General features: G+C 36.0%; 1 protein-coding gene across 1 annotated transcript in view; it reads left to right on the top strand.

Moving 5' to 3' along the window:
• Positions 1 to 24,062, top strand: part of KIF15 (kinesin family member 15) — a 35,756-nt gene extending 11,694 nt beyond the window's left edge. The window contains exons 13-35 of the mRNA XM_042043566.1: positions 1,039 to 1,248; positions 2,295 to 2,472; positions 2,876 to 3,017; positions 5,345 to 5,486; positions 5,824 to 6,012; positions 6,900 to 7,007; positions 7,786 to 7,891; positions 8,433 to 8,598; positions 9,947 to 10,097; positions 11,093 to 11,178; positions 11,546 to 11,621; positions 11,892 to 11,978; positions 12,965 to 13,069; positions 13,921 to 14,043; positions 15,496 to 15,642; positions 16,615 to 16,719; positions 16,889 to 17,053; positions 17,504 to 17,610; positions 19,507 to 19,579; positions 20,175 to 20,212; positions 21,831 to 21,996; positions 22,360 to 22,491; positions 22,803 to 24,062. Of these exons, the coding sequence (XP_041899500.1) occupies positions 1,039 to 1,248; positions 2,295 to 2,472; positions 2,876 to 3,017; positions 5,345 to 5,486; positions 5,824 to 6,012; positions 6,900 to 7,007; positions 7,786 to 7,891; positions 8,433 to 8,598; positions 9,947 to 10,097; positions 11,093 to 11,178; positions 11,546 to 11,621; positions 11,892 to 11,978; positions 12,965 to 13,069; positions 13,921 to 14,043; positions 15,496 to 15,642; positions 16,615 to 16,719; positions 16,889 to 17,053; positions 17,504 to 17,610; positions 19,507 to 19,579; positions 20,175 to 20,212; positions 21,831 to 21,996; positions 22,360 to 22,491; positions 22,803 to 22,886 (2,886 nt within the window). The 3' untranslated portion in view covers positions 22,887 to 24,062. The remainder of the gene's footprint in view (positions 1 to 1,038; positions 1,249 to 2,294; positions 2,473 to 2,875; positions 3,018 to 5,344; positions 5,487 to 5,823; positions 6,013 to 6,899; positions 7,008 to 7,785; positions 7,892 to 8,432; positions 8,599 to 9,946; positions 10,098 to 11,092; positions 11,179 to 11,545; positions 11,622 to 11,891; positions 11,979 to 12,964; positions 13,070 to 13,920; positions 14,044 to 15,495; positions 15,643 to 16,614; positions 16,720 to 16,888; positions 17,054 to 17,503; positions 17,611 to 19,506; positions 19,580 to 20,174; positions 20,213 to 21,830; positions 21,997 to 22,359; positions 22,492 to 22,802) is intronic.
• The last annotated feature ends 103 nt before the right edge of the window (positions 24,063 to 24,165 follow it).

Raw genomic sequence — 24,165 nt, 5'->3', positions numbered from 1 at the left:
TATAAATATATTAGCAACAAAAGGAGGGCTAAAGAGAAACTCCAGCCTTAACTGGATCCGGGGGAAGCAGTGACAAAGGATGAGAAAAAGGCTGATTTACTTAATGCTGCCTTGTCCTTAGTCTTTAACAGAATAAGAACAGTGATTCTTGGAGTACCCAGCCCCCTGAGCTGTAAGATATAGGATGGGGAGCAGAATGAAACCCCCACCACCCAAGGGGAAATAGTCAGTGTTCTGCTCCACCACTTAGACACAAAAGTCTGGATATTAGGGAAAAACTCTTCACTGGAAAGGTTGTCAAGGACTGGAACAGGCTGCCAGGGGAAGTGGTTGAGTTGCTGTTCCCTGAAGGTATTTTAAAGAGATGTAAATGTGGCACTTAAGGACTTGGCTTAGTGGTGGACTTGGCAGTGCTGGATTAGAGGTTGGACTTGATGATCATAAAAGTCTTTTCCAACCAAAATAATTCTGTGTTTCTATTCTGTCTTTCAAATTCCGACAAACCATAGGATAGCTTTCATAGTATGTTTAATTTTAGGGGGTGGGAAGTTTTACTGGGGTTTTCTAGTTTTAGAAAATTGAACAGAACAACAAGACTTCTCTGTTTTATTTAATTTTGAGTGTGGTTTTGAGTGTTTGGATCAATAATGTGTTTTTTGAAGCACATCTCCCATTCATTCTCATTTTATTGTTCTTTGGTCATGGTGTAGTATTGAAACAGCCAAATGGATTGTTTGGTTTTTTTTTTCTAAAGAAAATTAACTGAAACAGGCACCCTAGTGATGTGCATCTGAGGTGTTTAACTGAATACTTACTCTACCAGATGATATTGGAGTTTCTAAGTACAGTTTTTGCAACATGTTGTTTAATTTGGGTTCTTGGTATGAGCTGTTGCTCTCTACAAATCTGCTGCAAATGATAGTCTGTATATACACAAAATTACTGTTAACTGAGATTTTGCATTATTTGTCTGCCTGTGCATATGTGTGTTAGATGGGCACCTTAAAAATTCACTAATCTCTATTTGTACTTTCTAAGAATTTATTAGAAAAAGTTGCTCAGCTAGAAGAACTGTGTGCCAAGAAGGAAAAATTTGTTCAGTCCAATAAAATGATAGTTAAATTCCGGGAAGACCATATTGTTCGCTTGGAGAGATTACATAAAGAGGCTGGTGGAATTTTATTGCCAAAAGAGCAAGGTGATCTCCTCAATGACTTGAGAGAGGAAGTGCAGATACTCAGAGAACAGGTAAAGTCTGGTTTTTCTTTTCTGGAACAATATTGTTTTGTGAGAATAGCTCATGTGTTGTAGTCCTGTGGTGGGTGAATAAAGGCCTTTTAGGAAAGACAGGCAGAGAAGAGGTTGGGTGGTGGGTTCCTTTATAGAAGCATTCAAATGCATGGAGTTTCCCTATGGAAGAGACAATGGCTGGATTTAGAGCTTGAATTTTAAGAGGAGAGTTTAGTGAGGGTGATGTCATGATGGGAGCTTGCCACAGGCAACCTGATCTGGGTTGGGCAGAGGACCAAGTCTCTTTTCAGCAAATTAAGGAAGTCTCCAAATCACAAATCCTCATTCATATGGCAGACTTCAAGCTCTGACATCAACTGAAAGGGAAAGGGCAGGATGCAAATAATGCAAGGGTTTCTGAGGGATAACACACCTGCCAGATGGACATGTAAGGGGTGTCATGGTCCTGGAGCTGTTTGAAGAACAGCTTTGGGTTATTCGGGTGTCTGGATAGGTGTGGTATCATTTGTGAGGCAGTTTTGAAGAACAAAGAAACTCAAGAGAGAAGGCAAATTCTTGAAAAACAATTTCCTCCAAGCACAAGTAGGGAAAAAGAGGAAATGTCTTGGCAGGGTAGCATGAATCTGTAGCTCTTAATTGAGCTTCAAAGGAAAGGAAGGAGGAGAGGAAATGAAGTTCAGGACAGTCCTTTATTGACTACAGAAACATTACTATGGCATGCAAGGATAGTGTTAAGAAAGCCAAAGTTCAAAATTGAAACTGAAAAGGGTATCAAGAGCATCAAGAAAAGCATCCTACTGCTTTAATACAAGTAAAAGAGTAAACACATAAGATGTAAACTCGCTGTCTTGTGAGTAGATTCCAAGGCAGTAAGAAAGTTAACCAAAAAATGAGTAGCTGAGTAGCTTTAACCACTGTAGGGAACACCTCTTTTCCTTTTATATTACAGTTTAATCCTTATTAAAGGTAGTAGAGTAACAGCTAGGTAGGTATAGCATTGTCTGGAAAATCAAAACTGTTGAATAAAATATTGATTACCACAGATGGAACAACACCCACGAATTGCAAAGTACGCCATGGAGAACCATAATCTCAGAGAGGAGAATAAAAAACTTCGGTCTTTACAGTCAGTTAAAAAGGCCCAAGAAATTGATGCTCAGACCATTGCAGAGCTAGAAAAAGCTTTTTTGGAAGCTTCAGCCACAGAGAAAAGTACTGGAGGTAAAAACATGCTAATGTTTTCCAGCTAAATATGTTTATTGTGTTTCTTTTGTGTGCAGTATAGTGTTGAAAATGTCTTGATGTATTTTTGCCTTTCTCAAAGTGGTACCTGAAGACTGCTAAAACAATTTTACTTAATTGTATTCATGTTGGCCTTCAAGCAATAGGGAATTTGGATTTGCGTCTTGTGAAACCCATCTATAATCTCATTTTGTGGTCCTTACTTATCATGAAGACTGCAGTAATATTATTTTACTGGTTTTCATGTTGGGCTGTTTCTAATACCTATTTTTGTCAATCTCAATTGCTACTATGCTGTTCAAAAGCCCACACTTTCATTTTAGTAAAACTTTAGGTATTTGAGCAGCTCTGTGATTTCAGAGGGTCTATGTTTGTTCTTTAGGTCACCGCTTATATTTCACCACTATGTCAGCAGAAGGCAACTCGCTGGCATCTGTTGAAAGGCTGAAAGCTCGTCTGCTACAGACCCAAGCTGAACTGGCAACTTCAAAGCAAGAATATGAAGAATTTAAAGAGCTAACCAAGTGAGACAAAACAGTATTGAAATATCTGTAATTAAATGTTTTTAAGTCATTATTCATATTGATTTTTGAAAGACTCAGATCCTGATTATACTGACTAGGTTTGTTCTTTGCATGTAAGAGAGGGCCAGGTTAAGAATAATGGCATGCACACAGAGTATGTTCCTGTTGAACTGGGTTATTCCCAGACTAGGGCACAACCATCATTAAATCTGAAGGTATGTCTGCGCTGTTGGAGGTTTCTTTGTCTTTCCCAAAGCCACTCTTGATAGTTAGATGCAAAAAAATGCTTCACAATATGCAGGAGATGGACATACCCTTTAATTCTGGTAGTTACCTGCTTAACAGCACTGGGAGAGTTTGGCTTAGTTTCCATGTATAGCAAAGGTTTTGCAGTAACTGAAATATTACAGGTGGAAGCACTGACAGGAAGTAAGAGTTGATGGGGGTGGGGGAGAATGAGAGGGGTATTTTGGGGGTTTGTTTTTGTGCAACAGTAGTTTTTAATATAATCACTTAAAGTCTGCAAGTTTGAGTCACCATAAACGTAGAATCCAAGCACTCCAGAAAATTCTGGCTGACCTATTGATTAATTTTTAACCTCAATTTCAAAGATTATAATACTGTTATCTTGTTAGGGGAACAAAGGTTTAATTCAAATCAGAGCAAAGACATGGTGTCAGTAGTACATTTATGTCCATTTGCTTTGGCATCTAAACGTGAGATAAGGGTCTACTATGCCCTTATTAAAGTAGTAAAGAATTTACTGTTGTTATTCTCCTGGAGGGCAGCACAAGATAATGGGAATGGCCTCACTAATACCTTCAGTGTTCATATGCATGTGAATAATACATGACTTCACTTGATTAACTGCATTTCTGAAAAATTGCAATCTTGTTACTGCAGATACAAGAAAAATAGCATTTCCAGCAAATGTAATACAAACCTGGAAAGCAAAAGGGACCTGATTTTTTTTTTTTTAATTTATTTTAATTGTACCTTACACTGTTGGTTTCTATTGATTTCAGTGAAATTAGAGTGTAATTCTAAAAGCATCAGGCACAATTTTGGCTCCCCACTTCTTTGTTTTCAAAGTAGCTTTTAATATCCTTTTTGTTTAGTCAGGCAATTGTACAAATTGTATTTTTACTGTTAGATTTCTGTGTAGCAAATCCTATGAACTTTATAAATAGTAGTAGTATGATCTGAGGTTAGCAATTCAGCAATCCATCAGTTGTCCCATATCATTAGTTGCAATAGTCTATTTGTATTTTTACATATTGATTACTTTATTTTTTTGCCCACTAAGTGTATTTCTATTTTATGTATTCCATGTTTTGTGAATGTCTTGCTTTCTTGGTAGTATGTATGCATTTTATTGTCAATTACCAAAATTTTCTTAGTGGAGTGAAGTCAAACAGATACGTGCTTTTCAGCCTCTGGAGTAATTAAATTTCACTAAATTTTAAACTTGTTTCCAGTTTCAGAGTAACTGGATACTTAATTTTACATGCAGGTGTAACTATATGCTGTAACTGAACAAAAGTAGAGTAAAATAGCAAATTCACAAAAACAACATATGCGAATTTTTCTGCTGTCCAATTGCAGTCAATACTAAAGTTCTACTCTGTTCCCTAAGTTTTGTTGTAGATGCCAAGAGCGTGAGAGAAAATGATTGCATTAAACTGCCAAGAGATGAAATAGTATATTTCCATTTGTCTATAGACTTTGACCCTGCCATTATGCCAGTAATGGCAACTATCACAGTAACAGTGTGTAGCTCTGCAAAATACCTAGTGAAAATTATTCCTAAATTTATGCTCAACTGTTGGATTTCAGTTAAAGTACTCTTAGAGGGCAAAATAATCTTAACAGAGCAGCACTTCAAAAAAAAAAAAAAAAAGGGTCTTTAAAGGACTAAAGAAAATCCTGGCAAGCTCCAGTTCAGACTTCTCATATAACTGGATAACATTTTTAAAGCTTAAAACCATATTGGTATGGGTGATATCACTTTCTCATAAAAGGAACTGCAGAGCTCTCAGCTTATTTCTTACCATGTAATGGATTTTTTTTTTTCTGACATGTTTAGTTATCCATCTGCTTGCTTCATTATGCAGGCACAAATAAGCTGCTTGGCTTTTTAATTTTTTATACGTTTTTTTAACTTTTGAATACAGCAGTGATGCCTTTCTTCTCAAAATAATGCATTTCTGTGTTTGGGTGAAAGTTCAGCTGCAGTTTGCTCATTGGCAGTACTGCAGCATATTCTTACTGAGAGGAAGACATACTCATGGAGTAGTTTTGACAGTAGTAAAATACTTCCTAAACAGGAAAAAACAGATGGAACTGGAATCAGAACTTCAATCCCTTCAGAAAGCAAACCAGCACCTTGAAAACATTCTTGAGGCAACCAAAGCACACAAGCGCCGAGAAGTCTCTCAGCTACATAAGCTACATAGAGAAAGTCTTAAGGTATGAGCATAAGTTTATTTAAGTCCACACATACTTACTCCTGAGTTGTACAAGAGTACAGACTGTCATTTTTGTGATCCCTTAGCCTAACTAGTTTTCTGGAGTGTTTTCCATATGTGATAAACCAAATAGCCTACTTTTTGTTCTGGAGTATTAATTAAATGACTGGTATTGTCATCAGATGACAAATCTGAAAAAGTGGTAGTGGTTCAGAGCTAGCCACTTTGAGCATTTTATTTCATCATTCTGCTTATAGAATTAAGAAATACAATACCAGACAGAGTCTTAATTTCATTTTACAGTTAAAATAAAGACTGCTTTGTAATCTTTGTAACAGAACATAACCACTCCAACTAAAGCGTACCAGCTGAGGTCTCGCCTTGTGCCGCGAATTAGCCCAGATTATAATTTTGAAGATTTTCAGCGTTCTGAAGAGATGATGGATGACATTCTGAAAGAGCCAGTTCCTCCAGAGATGAGTGAACAAGCATGTGAAGCTATTGCTGAGGAGCTCAAAGTGGCACAGGTGAATGTTTTGAATAAAAACTGAAGTGTATGTGCAACTTTATAATAAAGTGGGCTTTGCCATGAAGTGCTTTCCTCTCATCAAGTGCATTCTAATTTGCATGGGAAACTGAAGCCCCTCATGAATACTTAACAATAAACAGTTCTCTATACCTTGTACTTGAAAGAGGATTTACAACAAAAATACTGAAAGTGATTTGAGAGTTGGATATCATAACTAGTTTAATCAGGGTGTTTGTACTTTTTTCTATTTAAACCTGATAACTTGTCTCTGAGGAGTCCTCTTTGTAAGTTGACAGCTACATTTGGAACAATACACAAGCTTAATATTTAATACTGCATTATTTGAAGAAACCTGCCAAACAATGCTTGTCCACCATTATACATTGCCTTGTATCTTTTCTAGTGGGCAGGGAAAGTCTTTTGTCACATAGAAGAGCACTACAGATTTATCTGAACTACTCTCTAGAAGCTGGAACTAACTTTCAGTGCATGTAAAACCCTGGCACAACAGCCAAAACCCCTCTTTGATGCTTACCATAGTGGAGAGATTCAGTAAGGAGTTTAACTAGTGCATGTTTTGAATAATTCCTTTTTAAAGCCTTATTTTTCCAAGATAAACATGTGTCTGAAAACTAAGTGTTTATTGGATTCAGTCCTTGTATACAGTGATGGATTTTCTTGTGTTTTGGCAGTTTAGTTAGAAATAGGAGAAATCAGCTACTTAAGATACCAGTTTATTTTTGAGTGTTCTGTTTTCTGTTGGTTCAGGTCATAAAAATAGAAACTTGTTGACATTTTTATATTTAATATGCACAGACTGCCATATGGCATGTGAAAATAAGTGCAAGATGGGTGCTCTAATTTTGAGTGTCTGTTGTGTCACAGGAGCAACTGAGCACAATGCAGACAAAGCTGGATGAAGAGGAAAGCAAGAATATAAAACTCCAGCAGCATATTAATAAACTGGAGCATCACTCTGCACAAATACAGGAGGTGAGAGAACAATGCAATATAAGGCTCAAGTAACTATAATACAGTCATACTGCTGTGTTGTCTGGTGAGGTCTTGCAATGTTACTTTCATTTTGACAAATTTACATAGCATCATAACTCATGGCTGTGCAGGAAGACAAGGACTTAAAATCATGGAATGGTTTGGTTTAAAGGTCATCCAATCCAACCCCTCTGGAGTTGGAGTGAGCAGAGACGGTTCATTTAACATAACACTGCAGTTTGGAGTTTGGTTTTGTTGGTTTAAATCTTGTGCATCTGAGCCTGCTTGGTCTTAAATATAAGCAAATAAACGCTGTTGTGGTTGGGTTTGGCCAACTTCTTGGTTTCTGGAAAACAACAATAATAACAAGGAAATTTTAAACTTTGGAATGCTGAAAATACTCATTTCAGTTGGATATACCCATCAAATATTTGCAAGTCTTGCTTAATTGCTAGGGTTGATTTATGATAGGAAAGGAAATAAGGCCTGGATTCTTTCCAGATCAGTCTCATTTCTCATATCTGTGATGTCAACTCCTAAGCTCTGGGTTCCTTTTAAATGAACTTTTTCGATAAGGTAATGTCTTCAGTTATACAAATTATTTTTTTCCTTGGACTTCTGGGGATTTCAGAGTCACCAAATACTGAATTTAAAGAAAAATGTGTTTATAATCAGTTGATGAAATGCTTTAATACATCATTATCTTATTGTTACAGTCTGTGACTTAGCCACTCCTACACTTCCTTTCTACTTAAAAAATTTTACTTTGCTTTTCAAGCTTCTTTCATCTGAAAGGAATGACTGGAGTAAAGAGCGCCAGGAGCTCCTTGAACAGATAAAATCACTTGAAAAGCAGCTTCAAGACAGTCAAAGCAAGGCTGATAGTAAGTCTTTGTAATACTGAAACTTCATAAAAAGTTTTGAGGTGTCTTTTTGTTTTAAGTCAACAATAGCACATGTTGAGTAACTATTTGCATTGTTAGACGTACTGGTTTGATTTTTTTTTTTTTTTTTTTTTTTTAATAAAGAAAGCAGAAATTTTAATACTTGCAGATCATCTTTGCCTAGTCTTGCACAGTATACAATATTCAAAATGGTTGTGTCTTTACTCTGAATGTGAAGGAGGTACAAGATACAGTATTTTAAAAGAAAATGTTAAATAAAAATAAAGGATAAAACCTCTATTGTCTATGGAAATTACAGTGATATTCTCTGGAATATTTCTGATTCACCTTTACTTAAAGTCAGTGTTTCATTGACCTTTTCCATTCACAAAGCCTTTTTGTGTGTGACTTTTGAGAGTAATTCCACTGAAAACGGGCAGAGGTTTGTGAGACTTTCCCAGCAGGTTCTGTAGCATTGTGTGTCCCATATCTAGCACAGTTTTCCAAATAACATGTAAATTATTTTGGGGTTTTTTGACAGTATTAAAAAGTGAAGTCCATGACTTGCGCATTGTCCTGCAGTCTGCAGACAAGGAGCTGTCTTCTGTAAAATTGGAATATAATGCCTTTAGGGAAAAGCAAGAGAAGGAAATAAGTCAGCTTTCTGGTAGACATATGGATGTACAGTTCCAGCTGGACAGTGTCAGGTATGTTGGCAGTTCAGTACAATGCCTTGTCATCCCTTCTGGATGCATCTGGTGATTCAGTTATCCTCTCCTGTGTGTGAACTTACACTTTACATGTATTCTTTAAAGTTGTTGTTCTATGTTCGTCCTTTGCTGGGATTTGTTTGTTTGTTGCAGGGGGTTGTTTGTTTGTTTGGGGTTTTTGTGTTTGTTTTTTTTTTTCTCAGTTCTCTTTCATGCCTATTTCAGGCAACATGGTGGAATTATTAGAAAGAAAACAAAATGTGGCTACCTTAATTTTGCTTTGCTGTATCATTTTCTCATTAAATAGGATATATCTATAAACTTGCTGCCCTCCAAAAGTTAAGTGGCTGAAGAGACAGTTTGTTAGTCTGGTCACATGAACTAGATGACATAATGATGCTACTCTAAAAATACAAGCAAAAAGAAATCATAAAAAATAACTGAAGTTTGAGTATCAAAGCCAGAAAAGGTCATTGCCTTGTCTGCAATAACTGCCATTATTATCAGGAGATGATAATCAGTATGGTTTTTAATTATTTACATGACTTAGTTATGTTGGGTTTCATTGCAGTTTTTGTTTAGTTTGTTGTGCTTTGGTTTTATGTTTGGGGTTTGGTTTTTATTCCTGGAAAATGTAACTACATCTTCCATTATAGCAGATCATGTCTTAGCTGAAGTAATTTTTTGAGGCATTGTAAGACCAGGAACCTGGAATTGAAATTAAATGCTGTGGTTTCACTGGTGTGTTCTGTGTTAGCAGAAATACTGTTGGAAGAGTATTCCTCATTTAGTAACATGATTCATCACACTTATGTAGCAGCTCTTTTGCCCCTCTTTGCTTTTCACTTTTGTAAAAAATTAAATTAATTTTCAGTGCCACAGTTTAGAGGGGACTAACTCAAACTTGTCCGGAATACATAAAGATTTTATATAGGATAAATAACCTAAATATCAACTAAGCATGTGTAGATACTGAGGATCCTTCTAGCAGAGTCCTTTGTCCAACAGCTGGCTAAAAACCAAATTTTTTAAATTATTAACTCCATTATCAGGACACAGGACATTTCTACTGAAATTTCAGTAGAATTTTGTAAGAAGTAAATTATTTCTAGAGATCAGAAAAAGTATTCTCTGCCTTCTCAGCCAATGCCACTTCAAGTTCCCATGCACTTCATAAATTTGGTGTCTCTGTTTCAAAAAAAGAGTCAACATTTATGTCAGTCACTTCTTTCTGTAATAACTGTACTCTGTATATTATCTTAATATTTTAATATACATTTGATTGGAGTATTTTTATAAGGACACACACCCTTACTAGAGTATTTGTTTTGGGTTTTTTATAAAGGCTAGAACATGAAAAGATTCTTGAAGAAAAGGCAAGCCTGCAGGATGACTATGACAATTTGCAGGAGGTAGCGAAGTTTGAGACGGACCAGCTGAAGCAACAACTTGAGGACAGGAAGCAAGAAGCAGAAGCAATGAAAACTGAGCTTTGTGTAAGACAGTCAAGGATTTTAAAGGACTTAATCATACAGAACCCAGATTGCTTAATTCCTATTATTGTATCACTGATAACATTCCACAATAGTAATAGGTTTCTTGGTGATTTCATTTGGAAGATGTACCCAAATTCTTTTTCCAAATTTAGATTTTTGCAACCACAGGCTATCAGAAATCTCCAACAGCATCATGAATAGTAAGTTTTTAGGCTGGAGAAATTGCTCTGGAAATGCTGAGGGAGATGGGTTAATTAGTAAAGGAATAAGAAACTTCTTTGGAAAAGAATCCTGACATTGAAAGGCTGAGATGACCTTTTATCTCAGGGCTAGCCAAGACTAGACTAATTATTCTATCTTTACAAAGCAGTTTCTTAAAAATTTTTGTAGTAGATGTGATCTTGTTAAAATGATCTATGGCTTGTGGTGGATCACTGTCCTGCAATTTAGTTGCTGCTGTCCTTGAAAGCCTGTCAGACTGCAGTGACTGCAAAACAGCAGTAAGGTTGCTCAAGGGCTTTTGCAAATGATTTTGCCTGTGTTTCTGCAGGGTGCATGGTGCCTGCTCAGGAAGTTTGATATAAATTTTCCTTATTCATGTTTAAAAGAATGCTGACAGATTGAATGTTATTGGTTTAAATTTCGTATATTTTAGTATTTTGAACAAATACAGTATTTTAAAATGCCCCCAAATTAATCTACAATTGAAAATTCTAATTTTTCCCTTCACAGGGAATATTGAGGAACATCATAGCTATATGAAATTATTATTAATGGCAGGTGAAAAGATCTGATTACTTAATATAAATAAGGGTTTACTTCTGAACTTCTTCAGGACCAACTAAAGATCTTCCAGTTTCCAATTAAGGTTTTGTGGGGTGGTTGGTTTTTTTTCAGTCATCTTAGAGATTTGTTTAGATTTTTATTTCATTTTAGATTGCTCTAGAGACCTTATGTTGTAACTTTGTATAGCAAACGTATGTTTTGATTTCTAGAACCTTTTGCAGCTTCTGAAAACAGAAAAAGAACATAATGAAAAACTAACATTACAATTACAGGAAGACAAAGAAAACAATTCAAAGTAAGTTTTAATTAGCAGTGGGGTTCATTTTCATCTGACCTCATTGGTGCTATATGTTGTTCAGATGGGGCTCCCACTTGTAGAGGTGTTTTCCCCCAGACGGGTTTTTTATTTTATCCAAATCAGAGCAGCACTTCATTTTAATGTAAAGTAATTTCATTGTATAGTTTTTCATGTCAAAGATAAAGTTCTGCCACTGATAGCAGTGTAAGGCTATTAACTAAACCATTAGTCTTTTGTATAGCACTGAGAATATGATAACTGAAGAACTCTTAAAAAATTAAGCGCAAATAGAGAAACTCATATCACTTTTTTCTTGTTAAAGTTCTCATACGTTTTGATCATATTTCCTGGTTTTTTTCACCAGAGAGCTCTTGAAAGTACTTGAAAAAGCACAGGTGGAGAAGCCGTTTTCAGAAATGGTAACACAGTGTGAGCAGCAGGTACAACGGCAGATTTGAATATCTAAATTTTGTGTTCATGGCTTTGCTTGGGCATTAATAATAATTTTATTGGTGTACTGACTGTTAGGTTGATTACCAGCAAAATAAATGTAGAGTGCTTGGGCTACGTATTGTTTTGTTAAGCTACTGGTTAATTTTTTGGGTAAGGTTAACTACTTACTTCCTTGGGCTTTTTTCATGACTTAGTGCTTTATAAAACATACTTCAAAGGTAGTGAAGACACTCCTTCACAAATATTATTTCCTCTAGGAAGCAAAACTGAGGACATTGGAACAGAAACTGACTGCTGCTGAAGAGACTATTGCTTCTTTGAAGAAGACAAACGATACAGATAAGGTTTGGGCTTATTTCTGTTACTGATACAGTCTTGTGGATAACTATGTTCTGTAGTAGAGATGAAAGACCAGAGCCTTCCTTTGCTGCTTAGTAATTTTGTGCTTTTAGGCAATCCTGGCTATATAGCTAGGTAAAATAAATCTTACCTTTTCCTAGCATGAGTTTGCCGGGAGGTAGGAAACTGATACGGATTTAGAGAAAACACAAGTTAACTGATGTTAACAAAACCTGAAGTTTAACAAAAAAATTGAAGGTAAAGCTGTCTACTGGACAAAAAAGCATTCAATGCCTAAACAATGCATAATTCCCCAGATGATTAATAGAGCCTTCCAGTCAGGGCTTTGTTGTAATGGGCAGATGGAAAAGGTAAGAAAGGTGTTGTAAGAATGTGACCATGTGTATCTTTATTAATAAAATCAAAGCACTTCTTTATGTAAAGACTGATGCAGTATGAAAGCTTAAATAGCCAGAGTTCCCCTAGTGCAAGCATATGTGCTGTCTGTAAAACAGGCATAAGAAAACACATGGTGCCTTTACTACCCAGCATGATGCAATGGTAAGTATTGCTTTTTCCATTATAAACCCAAAAATCTGACATGCATAAGGTCAGAATCATCTAGCATTGTTAGTGCAGTAGTGTTTCTTGAATGTGCCTTTTTCCATTACAAGCAAATGTACCTTTAAATTATAGTAGTTCTGTTCTCCTATTAGAAACCCATTACAGACTAAGACTAAATCAGCAGGCCAGTCTTCTCTTCTAATGAACACTGCAGGTTATTTAGTTGTTTGTTAAAGTGCTTAGAACAAAAGCCAGTGATTTAGCAACAAATTTTCTGTTTATTCTTTACATGTGCATTTTGAGGACTCATTTTCACATGATTGATTGAAATTTGGGATTGACAAATTATATACCAAAAAAAGCTCAGTAATACATTATATAGATTTTTTAATGTATTTTATCAGGATTAACTTTTTTTATGTTGCAGGAAGTTGTAACTGACTTGATGAGACAGATCCAGGAGCTGAGGTCTTCAATTAATCATAAAACTGAGTCCATAGATGGGCTGACAAGAGAGCTCGAGGATATAAATGTATGTTCTGTCATTTTGAAGGACATGGTATCATTCTGTAGAAATGGGAGGCAATGACATGTCTTATCATGGGTCTCAAACAGTATAGCTTGCTGTAGTATTTTAGAAGGAAACTTCTTTGTTTTGACATGTTGAAATCTTCTGAACATTTTATGCCTAAGGCTGTCTCAAAAACTGAACCCTCTCCACGTGGTGGGTAAAAAGCCATGTCTCTAAAGGGACTTGCTCACATCCTGTAAACTCCACTCAGCTGACAGTCACATTTAGAGTTTCTCAGAAATTGGCAATTTAAGACCTCAACAATTGAAGCTGAATTGTAAATTCATTTTTGATGGAGTGAATTTTTATGTTGCTGGTATTAAGATGTTCTACATCTGAAAACAAGTATAAAGAACTATAACTGTGTATTTGAATAACTATGAATAAATATGATGCCTCTGCTTTATTAAAATAGGTCTGGTTTGCAAACTGACAGAGCAATCAACAGAATGCTTTAGATAATATATTATGTGTGAACTACTAATTCAAAAGGTTCTATAGAAAAGTGTTGATGAGACAGATTTCTGATTATGGCTATCTCTTTAACAGTGGTTTTAGTGGGTAATATTTATTGTGGTGGCTAATTTGCGTTAATAATCTTTTTGTATCATTCTGACAACTAATCTCTAAAAACAGTTTGTATAATTCAGCAAGTACAATATATCATTCTGGTTTTAGTCACTGACCCTGATTTCTAAATGTATTGTCATCATAAGATTGGTGATGTACATTTGTTTGTCTTCTGTTGCTAACTTTACCTGATAACATGTTTTTCTAAAATATTTTAAAATTTAATTTAATGCTTTTTGTAGTACAAGTATAATATTGTTCTGGCTGCAAAAGAAGAAAGCAAGGGAATCATAGAGGATCAGGAGAAGAAAATTGAAGAACTGAAGGAAGCCTTGGAAGGAAGAGAAATAGCTGATAACATTGAGGTAAAAACACTAATATTGGTGTATTATGATTGTTTGTTCAGCCAGACCAATTGGATGTGGTTTTGCTTAAAATGCTCGTGTAAAACTTTAACTCATTTTAGTTCAAACTATAGCCAGTTAAGCTGCTCTCAAAAGAATTTTTCATGAGATACCTGACAAATTCTGTTAAATTATCATGTTACTTGACATAAATATTTTATAAGCTACTTCATAAAAGCCTATGCTAAGAGCCTGGTTTAATTTTGTTAAGGCCACTAAGGAATCATCAGCTGAATTTAATGGCAGCTTTAGATGATGCAGCTGAGAAATTAAAATAGGTAGAAGAATATATTCTGTTTTACATTATCACTTCCCCCACTGCACTATATTCAGTAATAGCTTTTCTTTACTCATAATTTTAACTAAAAGCTCCACCTGCTGGCAACAGATCTAGGGCACAGTTTTGATTCAACTGTGGTTTTGCTTTTTAATACTGTATCTTTCTTTAACTCTGCCTTTTCTATTACTGCTGTCACTATTACTTTGTTGAACATGTCCATCAGTCAAAAACACTAGCACCTCCTTACATGTAATTTCTAGAAGATCATCTGTGATTAGGTTTGCTAGTCCAATCATATAGCACCAATAAAGTCTTCTGGGGAGGTGTGTGTTTCTCAAAGCACATTAAACATAGTGGAAATCTGTTTAAAAATAAGCAGACTATGTTCATTAATAATCGTACCTAAAAGTGACGTTCTGAAACCCAAAGCTGAGTTGTCTGGCAAATGGATCACTTTGGGGTTTTTTGGTTTTTTTTTTTAACTGAAGTGCCAGTTCCTGTTTCTGTGTTATCCTTGGGTATATCTGACTCCTGATAAAATTAGAGTGTTTTTCCTTTACTTTTTACTTCAGTTACTGATTTCTTCATGCTTTCTTAACTGGACAAGAGGAACTAATCTGAGGTGGCATTTAAAGTACTAAACACAGTTTCTCCTTATGGGTTAACACACCTTGTTGTAGGTATGATGCCCCATCAGATAGGGTGGGAGTACAGATCCTAGAATAAATCCAGGGTATCTACAGAATATCAGTGCACTAAAAAAGCTGTAATCACTTCAGCATGAATTAAAATCTATAAATTTTTTTCTTATTTAGAGAACTCTTTTTAAGTACACATTATACTTTAAAACAGTGGTTGATTCCAAAGATCTTCCACAAGAATCTTAAGCTGACTATGTGGTGGCAAAGCTCTCGTTTTTGTTCTGCAAACAAGACCAAGAATAAGAAAACATGCTAAAATAAGAACTTTATAGATGAATGCTTGGTATAATTCATGATGAGAAAGTAGAAGGAAAAGAGAGATGCTTGTAGCTGGTAGCAATCTTGGCATCAGTGACAAAACATCTTGAAACAACTGACTTAGAGCAATAACTTTAACGCTTCTTTCTTTACTCATCCAATGACTGGAAATAGAGGGACCTTCTGTGTGAAGAATTGCGTCATACCACTGATCAGCTGATAAGTCTGACAGAGGCCTCTAAGAAACATGATGCATTGCTCCAGTGTGCACAGGAAGACATAGCAAAGAAAGAAGCTGTAATCCAGGAACTCAGGGAGCAGGTAAAACAAAGACATTTTCACAGTTAGGTCGTTGAGAGGGAGCTGTGGTTAACTGTAGCTTCTGAAAAAGGTTTCACTTGTCATTTTAGAGCATCTTGTACATAGGATTCTTGGTGAAGAGCATTGCTCCTTGTCAAAGCAAAGTAGTAAGAGTCTAGCTAAAAGACTTCTGAACAAAGATTAGGTAACTTTTAATGTTTTGGAAATGTTGTCTAGAGATCACAAAAATGTTTACTGTGATAGCAGAGTAAAATTATCAGTACCTTTAAGAACAGAGTAACCTGAGGTTATCAGCAGTGTAACTTAGGGGATTACTTTTTCCTCTGCTTAACACTTATCCACAAATGGTATCATTATGCAATAGAGATAGCTGTTTAGTCTGCAGACTGCAGAAGCTCCAAACTACCACATCATTTTTAGAGCTCAACAGTTACGTTAAACCTTTGTCCAAATTTTACCTCTAGTTGTCACAACTATCATAGTGCTAACTGGCATATTTGTGTTGGTGAAGACTCTGATAAGTTATTTTTTGAAAGAGGAGGGTTTTTGTCAAATTAGCATATTCTCTTGGGGAAACTGATCAAATCTATACCACTAAAGTCTTTGTATCGAGTCATATTTTGACCAGTGATGTTTGCCAGCCAAGTTCATAATAGGTTTTTTCTGTGTTAGCAAGCCCTTTGAAAGGTAGATTGTGTTAGCAAGGCAAGAAAATCAAATACTAACTAGAACAAAATTCAGATGAACTACACAATAGTTAGATGTATAGATGCTTTCAATAATGCTTGTTGCATACAACTATTGAAAGTTTACAGTGATTGGCTAAATATAGAAGAGTTATGAAAGTGAAGTCTTTGTTAATTTAAAATAACTTGTGGTGTACTTAAGCTTGCTCAAAATAAAGAACTGAGTGCTGTTTTGTTTCCTGTTTTGCGTGTATTATGAGCTACTTTAATTCTGTGTTTCTAATAGTTGGACAAAATGACAGAGGAACTGGAGAACAGGAAGAATGAATATGAACTGAAAATGAAGCAAATAGATTGCTTTGTGGACTCATCTTCAGTAACATTCCCTCAGGTATGGCATTTGTGAGAGAAACACTTCCACATAGTTTGTAATTATTGATGATGTCTGCCAGGAATTTATTAATACATGTCTCCAATGAGCATTAAAACATGTAACCAATACACAGGGGAAAGAGTCCTTTATTAACAGTTTGTGTGGTTTGGTTTTTTTGACTTGCCAGTGTCCAAAAACTCCTCCTAATTTTGATGTGAATTTGGCCAAGATTTTGGAAACTCATGAGCAAGAAATAGCTGATCGAAGGGCCTCTGCAATAAATCTGGAGCACCTTGTACATGAACTGAATGAAGAACGAAGAGCAAAAAATGATGAAATTCTAAGGCTGAAGGTACTATGAGTTAATCTCTGCTGGCAATTTGTAAGGTTAAAATGAGACAGGCTGCAGAGTGCACTTCTTTTAATGAGCTCTGCTTAGCAGTATGTTCATTAAAGCAGAAAGGCAGTTTTTGGTTTTCCCTTTACCTAGGCTGGGAACAAGTGGTGACAACTTGCTTGAGATGTCTATAAATCTCATTTTCCCAAGGACTGTGCTGTTTTGTGTTCATGAATGTCAGATGGTAACATCATTTTTGTTGCTGAAACAGTTCTAATCTATTCTCAAAGTTTCTAATGCAACTGTAGATGGAGGGGTGATGCAGGTACTTGCCAGAGAACCAGCCTTTTTTTCTGATAAATAATTTTTGTCTTCTATTTTACTCAAAAACATGTTCAACTGGAAATGAAAACAAGAATTGCAATTTGGTCTTCAAATAAAATGTTTCAAATTTCACTTGCTTAGGAACAATTAAATGAGTTGGAGAACTTGCGTCTGGAAATGCAGATATTGGTGGAGAACAACAGGAGTTTACAGAGCATTGTAGAAGCTCAGAGACCAAGCAAGAACAGGTAAAGTAAAATAAAACATAAAAAATTTCTCTTAACTTGAAATAATTAAGATAAAATTTACATGTCTTATTTGAAATACAGTCTTACATTGCTTGTATATTTAGAGATTGACTCAAACTTTTCTATGAAAATTGTTTACTGGCTTGTAAACTTTATGGCCCTTAAATCACAAGTTCTTAAATGCAACAAAGTTTTATAAAGGGAAATAGAATGTAAAATCATTATATGCATAGTAGTTCCTGGGTATTATATACTGGCATGTCATTTGTGTAGTTGTGGATCCAGTAGATAAGGAATGTCCAAACAAATGCAACACATGTTTTAATATAGACATAAATGAACTTTTAAAGCCTCCAATATACAGTTAGCCTTTGGTCTATTCAAACCACAACTCCTATCAACTAAAAGAAGCAGGGAGTTCTTAGTGCATATCCAAATTATATCCCAAAGTCCCAAGTCAGGAATCCAACAAGTGAGGAACATAAAAGTAATGCTTTTTTGTGGAATAATTTGGTCTAGAAAACCTACACAAACTGTGAGAAACAAAGCCACAGAACTAGTGTTCCATGGCAACATAACCATTGTTGTTTTCCTGTGATTTCCATTTCAATTCACAACACACTTTCAAGTGTCTGTTGAAAACTAAGCAGAAAGCCTTAGAAACAGTATCACTGTTCAGTAACCTTCCTGATCTGTTCACAAGATTTTAAGTTACTGAAAATGACTTTTTATTGTACTTGATGCAATTATAAAACTCCTAACCAATTAAGTTTTTCCCCTATGGCACACAACAAGGACGAAGTTGTTTTGAGTTATTTGAATTGTATGTGTTTTCTTACTTCCATCCAATGTCATGTTGATTAAAAACTAACAAAATAAAAATTAGTGAAGTCTTCTGAATAGAAGAATCTTTTATGTACTTAACTTGGCAAAACCACTGAGCAGTGATCTTCTAGGAAGTCCTTCTGCAGTCTCCATATGCATGAACATCGTGAACTAATAAATCATGTACCTCCATCCCAAAGCTGCTCTTGTGGTTTAACCCCAGCCAGCAGCCAAGCCCCACGTAGCCACTGGCTCACTCTCCCACCCGTGGGATCAGGGAGAGAATCAGGAGAGCAAAACCCAGAAAACTTGTGGGTTGAGATAAAGGCAGTTTAATAGGGAAAGCAAAAGTCATGCACACACACAAGCAAAGCAAAACAAGGGATTAATTCAGTGCTTCCCATGGGCAGGCAGGTGTTCGGCCATCTCCAAGAGAGCAGGGCCTCATCACACACATTGACTACTTGGGGAGACAAACACCATCACTCCAAACATCCCCCTATTCCTCCTTCTTTCCCCCACTTTGTTATACTCTGAGCATGGTGTCCCATGGTCTGGAATGTCCCTTTGGTCAGTTTGGGCCACCTGTCCTGGCGGTGTTTCCTCCCAACCTCCCACGCACCCCCAACTTCCCAGCCAGTGTGGCAGTATGGAAAGCAGAGAAGTCCTTGCCTTGGCTCTTTGTAAGTCCTGCTCAGTAACAACAAAAAGATCTCTACATTAACAACCCTGTGTTCAACACAAATCCAAAACACAGCCTCATAATGGCTGCTATGAAGATGATTAATTCTACCCCAGCCAAAACCAGCACAGCTGTCTAACAAATGGTTGCATATTTATTACATTTGTAATTGTTTCCATTAAAACATTCATTTCTCTATACTCTGATGAAAGAAAATGTGTATAGAAGTTTAAACCCTTCCATTGTTGTTTCATGATGTTCAGTATTTTGAGTATGATCACATGTGAAAACAACTGCACACATTTACTGGTTTAATCTGGATAACATATTTTTACAACTGGTTTCCTCTGTTTGTGAGAAACTTTTTTTCTCATTCTTTAATTTCCTAGCGATCAGAAACATCCTGATGTTCAGTACCTCAAGGAGAAAGAGGAGGAGATCGCTGAAGAGCGACTTGCCAAGGTATGTTATCCTTCTCATGTCAGTTGGTGTTGACCTGTTGTGAAGTATTAATGTGATTTTTTTTTTTGTTGGTTTGATTTGATTTTTTTTTGTTTTCATGGCAGCAAAACAAACACCAAATTCTAGTGAATTTTAACATGCACAGCCTGACACTTAGCTCTCGGTCTAACGCCAGTGAACTAGATGTCAGATTGCACAATTAGCAAAAACGGATTCAGATTGCTAAATCTGACTCATGCCAAGAGTTGGAAAGTAAATATTGCATCACTTGCTACTGTCAAGGCTCTGTCAAAGGGAAGTTAATGTCACAGCAGAGGTTGCCATGGATGTCCCAGACAGAAGAGCCCCTTGTTAAAGCTCTGCTGTGTGTGAGTGGGCAGAGAAACTCTGCTGTGGGTCAGCTGTGCTGGCATGAAATGGGAAATAAGTGCCTACAGCAGAGATGAACTTATAGTGAACATTAGAGATGTGAACTACTAGATAGTAGGATGATCTGGAATTAGATATGTAGCATCAATTAAGTGACAAATATTTTTAAACATATATGTTTATATTAAACATTAAGACTGCATCTAATGCTTTTGAACTTTTACAGAATAAAGCGGTGGAAGAAATGCTGAAAATCAAAGCAGAGTAAGTATGACTATTGTTTCTTGAACTGGAAACTAGTATTAAACTAATTAATGGCAAAAAAAGGTATATTTAAGCAATAGAAGTCCAAGATCTGACATGATAAAAGGCCTAATTTGGAAGTATTTACACTTCTGCATGATACCTTGAGTTCTTACTCCTTCTCATCAGTAGGTGGTAGTAGCACCTATTACTACATAGCATTATATCAAGACAATACTTTAATGGGTAGAACCATAGAAACTTAAATTGGACAGGATGTTTTTAGTTGTTTAGTTATTTATATGCAGAGAATTCTAATCACATTCCTTTTCAAATTAAATTGAAACTGATTTATTTCTTTATTAATATTGTAAATGTTTCATAATTTTTAAACATAATGTAATTATTTGCTTTTTATGGTTTTTGTTTAAATTTTTTGCAGTTCAGCTTGAAAAATGAAAAATTATTAGAGGATTTCTAAATTGTGTTTGCACTATTGGGCAAGTAGTCCTCAAAATTCAAGTGCTTTGTACCTTGGATGGATAATAGTGAAGAAAGAAAATACTGAATTAGTAGATAAAATTAGTTTGAAAATTTTGCTCCTGCTGTTCTTTTCTTAATCTGTATTGCTTCAGGATTCATAGTGACTGAATCTCCTAACATGTGAGTTATTTACATGTGATAGAATGCTTTCTATGTAAGTAACTTCTTTTAAGGAGGAAGATAGTTTTTATGCACACAGTCATTTAAAAAGTAATTTACATTAAATTTTCCAGAAACCCTCATCTGGAAATTAGGGATTATTTTGCTATTTGATGCATTGATTTTTCATTCCTCTCTGGTGTCTGAAACACACTGTACAACAGTGCTACAATGTCTCATACCAGCAAATACTGCACAAAGAGGGAGAAGATCCTTTTCTCATCAAGTAAATGTCTTGACAAAGGCAGCAAATGAATACTGTTTTCACAGAGCAGGTCTGAAACATCAGGCTTCAGTAAAACAAAACTGATGACAAAAATGTCATGTATACAATATTTGAATTGGTCTGCAAAAGTACTCAAGTTCCTAAAAACAGTAGACAGGCTGCTAAGTTTGATGGCATAGTTTAATATCCTGTGACCTTACCTGCTGAAAATGTTTTAATTCTATCCAAAGTGGCAGTCCTTCTGTTACCAGGCCAAACAGGCTCAGACCATCTGAGCTGCTCAGAGATGTTTCTGAGCAATAAGGCTGTTGGGGGAAAAGCCACAGACAAACAAGCAATTTGGGGGAAACTTGAAGAGCAGCTGAGTTTAGCTGGAAAATTTACATTCCTTAGGTGAATTAATTCAAAGTATTCTTGTAGGTGAAGCTTCTGTTTTCAATCATGAGTGGAGTTGTATATCCTGGATTGCAAACAGCACAGTTCCCAAAGAGAAGAGCAGCTTTAAAACACTGCCTCTAGTTGATAGTACCAAACATAAGAACTGTGAAGCAGAATGAAGTTTTTCCCTTCCCTTAGCACTAAATTCCAAGGAACATATCTCAAAAGAGTGCTTTTAAAGGAGCTTCCCTCCATGTCCAAGACTGACTTAGTAATTCAGTTATATGGCATTCATGTTGGTTTTAATGTTTTATGATTCTTTTACACTGGCAGATTAGAAGAGACCAAAAATATCCTCAGAATCCAAGAGAAGACCTGTCGTGAAATGACTCTGGAGATGGAACGAACAAGAACTTTGGAGCTCAAAGCATTTAATGAGAAAGAAGAAATTAGATCAAAACTGGAGGAAGCATATGAAGAAAGAGACAGAATTGAAAAGGTTACACATGTATAATTTTTTTTGTCATCTTCACAGTAGGATCTCATTTAGCAGAGGTACAGCTGTTTTGCAGCTTAGTTCTATTTGTGATGTTCTCTGCGCTAATGAAAGCCTGGGTTCAGAAATCAGTGTTGCAATTTGTAGTAGTACAAATCTAATGGTGCTCCTTTTTTTGCTCTTTAGAGGGATCTAACAGTATCTAAGGAGACATAAGACAAATATGTGTTTCCTGAATGAACCAACCGTTGCATCATATGTTACAAACTTAAATGTTAGTATGTTAATAGTTCTAAGAAGCTATTGCTTCTGAAAAGAGAAGGAGAGGCTACTGCTAAGAGGTACACAATGTATTTGTTATTACAGGAAATAGAATTGCTGAGGAAGCAAGTCGACTCACTTGCTGAGGAGAATGGGAAATTACTTGGTCATCAAAACCTAAACCAGAAGATTCAGTATCTTGTGAAACTGAAGAAAGATAATGCTAAACTCACTGAGGTAAGTTGCAGAGTAGATTACAGATGAAGTAATGGCCTGACACAGAAAAGAGCTAAGCTTTGAGAATGAAAATTAAAATTCCTGCTCCTCTGTTGGAGAGGAACAGAGATACCTGTGATTTTATGCAGCTGACTATGTCATGGCTGGTCTGTCTCCTCACAGGCCCCAGACAAGGATCTTCATTTTATTTCCTCAAGTATATAGTGTATAAAACACTTGAACAACTCTAGATACCGCTTTTGTAAAAATACAAAAAAAAAAAGTGAGGGTAATTTCCTTAATATATGCATGTTTTTTTCTCTGTTTTACAGGAGACTGAAAAACTACGAGTTGAAAATGCTTTTTTGAAAGAATCAAAAAAATGTGACATTTGTAGACATTATGATCAGCTGTAATGACCCAAATAAAACTGCAGAGGCATATTTTTGAAGTCTACAGAATAAGCAAAAGCCAATTGTCAAACTTGACTTTTGCTGTGGTTCTGGAATAATCAAGTATTTTAGTTTGTAGATTTTTTTGCTGGTAATAACTCCAGGTGAAGATTGTTATTCCAGCTCTGTGGGCAGCTTTCAGTGACATTTTAACACCTTTTTGTAATTTTTCAATTTCAAAAACTGATTTTGTATAGGTGCTGGCAGATGCTTCCTTGAAACTTTTGTAACCTTGCCAAGGAAAAGCTTTCTCACTGGGAACACACCTGGATTTTTGTCTTCTTTTGTGCTCTTCTTCAGGTTCCTACCTCTTCTGAAATGCTACATTTTCCACCAGAGCCAAAATTGAAAAAGCACAATTTCTTTGTGATTATTTCTTTAGTTAAACTTAAACATAGGATGACTTTCCTGGGTTACTTAAAAATAATTTTCATATTGGACTATCTTCAATAAAGCATAAATGTGAATTTAGTAACAGGCTTGTAAATAGTACTATAAATATATTTTTGGGTTCTGTTCTTTCTTTATTTGCAAATAAAATGTTTTTCAAACCTTTCTTCTGTTAGTATAGACTTAGAGTTCTGTATTAGCACTGTAGGAAATTCTAAGTATTTTGCAACCATTTTCTTATCAAAGAAGTGAGAAATGTTAGGAAAGATGATGTGAAAATATGCAGAGCATTTTAGGAGTACAGCGTAAGTTCATGTAATCGCACTTAAGATTTATTGCAAATAACTGAAATGTTTATTAGTGGAACACCAAACGTTGATTTCTATAGCAATATCAAACTAGGTTTCCTGAGTACTTCAGATTTGTTCCTACTTGAGCTGTGATGTGACATACAGAAATAAAAAGCTGACCTTAAAACGGGGGAGGTGTTGGGGTATGAGTCGAGGTCAGAACTACCACGGATGAGGAGCACTCAGACCAAGAGGCATTTGTCAAGGGTCATTTTATTTGTGACTGCCATATTCTAGGTTCATAAATGTTCCTTTCTTGTCTGTTTCTGGACTATTTCCATGTAGGCAGAGGTTTCTGCCCTTTTTCTGTGTTGTATGTGGCTACAGCAGGAGCTGCGTTGTTCTCCTCCTCCCTCCTGTCCTGTTTGTTTCAATAAAGCTTTTTTTGTACATAAGCGAACACGGCCCACGTGCCCTCCCTTCCATTCCCTCCCCTCCCACCGCGCCCCGGGTGCGGGCCCGCCGGTGCGCGGGGCGGCGCTGGCGCTGCGCGGGGCTGTGAG

The sequence above is a fragment of the Corvus kubaryi genome, unplaced genomic scaffold, assembly GCF_017639235.1.
Source record: "Corvus kubaryi isolate FWS band 111438036 unplaced genomic scaffold, C.kubaryi_AGA036_p1.0 37398, whole genome shotgun sequence".
NCBI classification, from domain to species: domain Eukaryota; kingdom Metazoa; phylum Chordata; class Aves; order Passeriformes; family Corvidae; genus Corvus; species Corvus kubaryi.
The sequence above is the reverse complement of the archived record's forward strand: the minus strand, read 5'-3'. Positions and strand labels throughout refer to the sequence as shown.